At 47.0% G+C, this 5628-nt stretch overlaps 1 protein-coding gene across 4 annotated transcripts in view; it reads left to right on the plus strand.

The window, feature by feature from the left end:
* arhgap21b (Rho GTPase activating protein 21b) overlaps positions 1-4921 on the plus strand; it is a 30719-nt gene extending 25798 nt beyond the window's left edge. For 3 of the 4 annotated variants that reach the window (XM_060873726.1, XM_060873729.1, XM_060873728.1), the window contains 2 exons: positions 1763-1794; positions 1880-4921. In XM_060873726.1, the coding sequence (XP_060729709.1) occupies positions 1763-1794; positions 1880-3298 (1451 nt within the window). In that variant the 3' untranslated portion in view covers positions 3299-4921. The remainder of the gene's footprint in view (positions 1-1762; positions 1795-1879) is intronic. The other variant, XM_060873727.1, reaches the window with a different exon arrangement.
* The last annotated feature ends 707 nt before the right edge of the window (positions 4922-5628 follow it).

Here is a 5628-nt window from a genome sequence, read left to right on the forward strand (position 1 = left end):
CATTACCCAATCTTGACACAGGCCAAGTGGGCGGCGTCTATCACTCGGTGATGTCACTGATGGACTCTGTAATGTCTGTGATGGACAGCTGGGACTGTAGGAAGAAGGAGGAGTGTTGTCCCCAGTGTAGCTGCCTAGTCTGCAGAAACCCACGCTTCTTGTAAACGCTTTTGAAAGACAAACAAAAACAATCTGAGAAAGAGAGAAACACGAACCGATCCAAACGAACAAAAACCAAACCAAAACCAAACCACACGCTCCTTCTGAGTGAATGTCAGAGAAGTCTGGGTTTATCTCTTTTTTTTGTCATCGTGGTGTTTCTTTGCACGTTTCATATCTTCTATAAGATGATTAATAATCAGAGACGATACAGAGCAGTGATGCTGTCATGTGTCTGAAAAGCCTCTTTGCTGTCTCTCGTTGTCTCCGAAAGCTGACCGCAAGGAGTTCTAGCATGGTACGGTCTCTCCTCCGCCTCATGTGGCATCGCCGTCCATCCTGTGTGAAAGGGGGCGGGGCAATGGGCGGGGCTAAACATCACACAAAATCCTACACCATGTCAGGTGTTTTTGTTGTTGTTGTTTTTGTTGTTTTTGTTGTTTTTGTGGTGGAAAAGTGGATGTAAAATGACACGTCCCCTTCGTCACACGTCCATCAGCCGGAGCATGTTAAATGTCAACAAACGCCGGAGGTCCGTAGCTTCCGGTTTAGCCAAACGAAACCAGAAGTGAGTCTGATTTTAAACTAAAAATAGAGCTGTTTATCGAGCTGTCGCACAACATCCCCTTGTTAAGTCGTGTGACTCTTCGCTCTGCGTGAGAGAGCAGCATTTGTTAATCACATGAAGTCTTTCATGCCCAGCCTCGTCTCAGCGGCAGGACATCGGTCTCTCCTTCAGGGGGAAATTTTGCTCGCTCTCGAGTCCGATTAAATTCTAAATCCTCCTCTATCGCCATAGCAACAGGTACAAAAGTCATAACCACTGTGTCTGAAGCTGTTGGGAAATGTTCCAGTTCAGGCTCCTGCCTCAGTCTCTGGGTGTTCAGGAGGAAAGATGAAGATGCCTCTGATAGTTATTGACCTCTGGGTTATTTATTTCTGTAATTGTGTGAAACTACAGAACGTGTTGTGGCTGATGGAGAGCGTGTGGGGCGACGGGGATGTTGTGATGTGGCAGAGAGCTGCTTTAATACCAATCATATACACAGACCTGGAGCTCTCTGCTCCTCTAAAGCTCTTCCTGTCCTCGTCTACATGTTTCTAATGTCTGCTCAGGGATGAAGAGGGAGAAATGAGCTGGACATAAACAGAAACCCAACACTCCAGATGTTTGTAAACACACAGGATTCCTGTGGAATGGATATTTACTCCTATTTATTGATCTGTTTGTGTCCGTAAACAGACACAAGACAAAATAGTTAGTTGGAGAGACGGGTATTAAAACACACCTGTCTGTAATACACGTGTCGTTGGGGAAAACAAAGGTGTGTGTGTGTGTGTGTGTGTGTGTGGGGTATCAGTGGACATGCCGTCTGTGCAAATGTGTGCATGAGCTGCTTTCTGTGCAGTGCTCGTCACCCTCTCTCTCTCTCTCTCTCTCTCTCTCTCTCTCTCTCTCTCTCATGGCTTTAACTGCACTGCCTTCATCTTTCTATCTCGTATATCCATGCCGATCGTGGCTTTTTACATCGCTTTCTCTCTCTCTCTCACACACACACAGGATCTGATGTTCATTTTTTCCCTCTTTTTATTCTACCCCCAGATTCAGCCACCAGTGACTCTGCTAAATCAAAGGTAAGTGATGAGTTAACTTCAGACCCAGAACCAGGTTTTATTTTGTCTTTATTTGTTTTTCTCTGACGTGTTGTTGCTTCTCCAGCAGGGCTCCTGGGGCTCAGGTAAAGACCAGTACAGCAGAGAGCTGCTGCGCTCGTCCATCTTCGCCAGCCGCAAGCGCAAAAAACCCAAAGACAAACCTCAGATGAGCAGCTCGGAGGACGACCTGGACGCCAGCTTTTCCAAGAAAGAACTTCAGGAGGAGAGCGAGAGGAACCGTGAGCGGAGCGAGGAGGTGGAGAGCGAGACGGGAGCGTGTGATCATCTAGAGAAATCGGAGCGGTCGGAACAGAGCGTCGACGTTCCGACCGAATTTAAATCCGACATCCTGCCTCTGAAACCGCCGCAGTTCGATAAATCCGGCGAGTCTCCTAAAAGACACCGAGCGCAGAGAGAGAGGGAATTGGTGCGTCAGAATTCGCTCTCAGATCCACCGTCTACGTCGTACGATGAAGGCTGCGTGTCTGATTTGGGAACGCTGAACAGCACGAGCTCTCAGGCGTCCGGGCCCAGAGTCAGACAGGGCAGGATTCCGGGTCCCTGGACAGAGAACGCAGGAGCCGAGGTGTGCAGCATCACGTCCGATTACTCCACCACGTCGTCCATGACGTTCCTGACAGGGATCGAGTCCACCGCGCTGAGTCCGGCTCACGACGCTGACGACGAGAGGAGCGAGCTCATCAGCGAAGGCAGGAACATCGATTCGGACAGCGAGAGCAACTTATCCGTGTTCGCTCTGACCCGAGACGACGGAGAGTCCGAAGACGTTTTATCCGTGCGAGAAGAATGTGGGGACTCGCCTTTTCAGAATTCCCCCAGCCTCCTGGTGTCACAGCGCATCGTGGCTGGGGACACGTTAGCGCGGAAGAGAGGAAGTCGGCAAAAAACGGACAGCGAGTCGTCGACCGACGGCGGACGCAGCGATAAAGAGTCAAGGATCTCCAAAATGCTGGATGTCGTCAAGGGGAAACCCGGCAGCAGTGAAAACGAGTCCGTGTGGCGAATCAAAATCACAGATCGCCTTAAGTGCAGACTCCGTGCTTCTGCCGACGACATGTTCGGTGTGGGATCTCAGCGCACTAGATCCCCCGAGACGCGTAGCAAACGCAAGACCAACATACGCCGCCGGCACACCATGGGCGGCCAGAGGGACTTCGCCGAGCTGTCCGTCCTCACCGGCTCCGAGCTCTCGGCCATGGATCGCTTAAAACCCAAATGCAGCTCACAGGACTTCTCCATTGCAGACTGGATCGTCAGAGAACGCCACCGCACAAGCAACCCGGAGGTCAGCCTGGAAAACTCGGACCTTTTCACCTCGGGGGCCTTGGGATCCGGTTCGGGAATGTTAAACGGAGAAGCGACTGTGGCTCAGCTCAAAAGCTTCAGCTTGGCCTCCGACGCTCATCCACACAAACTGTCCGGGGTTCAGGTGGTTCGCTCGCGGTTCCATCAGTACCTGTGAAGGAACACAGCCGGTTCTGATCGGGTTCTGATACTGACTGAAGTGTGAGTGAGCGTGTGGAAAGGTACTTAAAGCCAGGAGTTATTTTTTTTATACTGGATGTAAAAAAAAAAGTGAAGAAGGAAGGTACTGACGAAGGTTTCTGGTGGTCAGGAGGAGGTTTTTCACCTCCCTCTGACTCCCAGAATCTGTTTTTAATTATTTCCTGTAAACGAATGAATTGTGATTCGACTCGAGGTCTCGGAGTGAAGAGGAACGTCTCTCGCTGTCAGACCTGAAGAGCCCCAGTGTTACCGCCCCGTTTAACAATTCCACTGGAATAACCATGATGAATAACGTGATTTTAGTAAAGTTTCTCTGACGACTTGTTTTGGCAAGTGTAAAGTCTCAACCCAACCAAAATGAAGAATGTATCTATTCTCTGATCTGCTTGCTCTATCGCTTCATTCGCTCTCTCTCTCTCTCTCTGTTTTTATTTGTACATAGCTCCTTACTTTTAATGTACTTGTAATGATTTTTTTTTCCAGCGTTTGAACTTTTGTGTAGTGGTGTTTTTTTTTTTTTATAAATATAAAAATTAAGGCATCTCTCACGTTGCCACTTACACGTTCAGTCGTACGACCATCCAAAAAAAAATGATTGATAAAAGTAAGATTTGCGTTAAGAAATTGTGCTGGATCTGTGCTGGATCTGTGCTGGATCTGTGCTGGATCTGTGCTGGATCTGTGCTGGATCTGTGCTGGATCTGTGCTGGATCTGTGCTGGATCTGTGCTGGATCTGGAGTTTCTTTTCCCATCAGCTCCACCAGAGGGCGCTGGTTTGTGTTTAATAGCTGATCTCGAACACCGTTTCCCTGCGTCGAGAAAATCTCCTCACTCCATACGTGTACGTCACGTGTACTGACGTGTAAAGACAGAAGCTGAACATTTACCTAAATAAAGCTAGAGGGCAGTTGGTTCAGCTTCTGATCCACAAATACAAGAGAAATGTTGATAACTGTTACACCAGAGGGCTTAAAGGTGATGTAATGTGGGAACCACGTGAGAGTCAAGCACGTAACAAGAGACAAAAACACAGGCCACGCCCACAAGAGACTAACTAGGGAGTAGCGTGACGATTGTGAACACGTGATTGACATCAACACTCCTCACAAGAGGCTTTTTATTGCCTTTAAAATGACGACTAAATCACATCGCTTTAGTTTTTAATTCTCGCTGCAGGGAAACGTGGTGAAATTCACACAGAGACCGAACACCTGCGTACCGTCTGTACATCTGTTCGCATTCCACTTCTGTCTTAACACCTTTTTTTATTCTAAACAAACAATCTTTGCATTTCAGCGTTTTAGACTTTTGTGTAAAATTGTGACACGTCTCTCCCGTCACTTCACTCGTCACCATGGTGACCGGTGTCTAGACTGGGCGGGGCCGAGGGACCGGACTGGACCACGTGCTTCATCTCTAGGGTGTGTGTGTGTGTGTGTGCGTGTGTGATTGTGTGCGTGCGTGTGTGTGGGGTCTTGTTTGTTTTTTTTTCTATCATGCCCTGTTCATGGATGTGGACAAATGAAACACTGGAAGAAACAACAAATAAAAATAAAAACACTTTGTGTGTGAACAGGACCGTGGAGTGTGTTGTGTTTTTACCGTCTGATCACACGTGAGTCTGTGGACTGTTGTGTTTTTACCGTCTGATCACACGTGAGTCTGTGGACTGTTGTGTTTTTACCGTCTGATCACACGTGAGTCTGTGGACTGTTGTGTTTTTACCGTCTGATCACACGTGAGTCTGTGGACTGTTGTGTTTTTACCGTCTGATCACACGTGAGTCTGTGGACTGTTGTGTTTTTACCGTCTGATCACACGTGAGTAGGGCTGCAAAATTCCGGGAATTTTCAAGGCTGGAATCTTTCCATGGGAATAAACTGGGAATTTAAAAATAATGCAGAGTTTCCTATAACAAGGAACTTAAATGTAGTTAAAGAAAATCTTAACAGCATAATTTTGTTTACAACAACAAGATTTAATACAATTTAAGTTGAATTTGTACCCTACGTTCCTCGGTCACTTGCACACAGCACACTGCTTACTGGAAGGCCATTGAGGCCAAACCCCCTGCAGGTACTTACATTCTTCTATAACATGCACAGTAACACTTTATTTTAGGGTCATTTAACTAGTTGCTTATTAGCATGAATATTAATAGAATATTGGCTATTTATTAGTACTTATTAAGCTCATATTAATGCCTTATTCTGCATGATCTTATTCTACATTATTAATTGTACCCAATACCTAAACTTAATAACTACCTTACTAACTCTTAATAA

Source organism: Tachysurus vachellii, chromosome 7 (genome assembly GCF_030014155.1).
Source record: "Tachysurus vachellii isolate PV-2020 chromosome 7, HZAU_Pvac_v1, whole genome shotgun sequence".
NCBI lineage: Eukaryota > Metazoa > Chordata > Actinopteri > Siluriformes > Bagridae > Tachysurus > Tachysurus vachellii.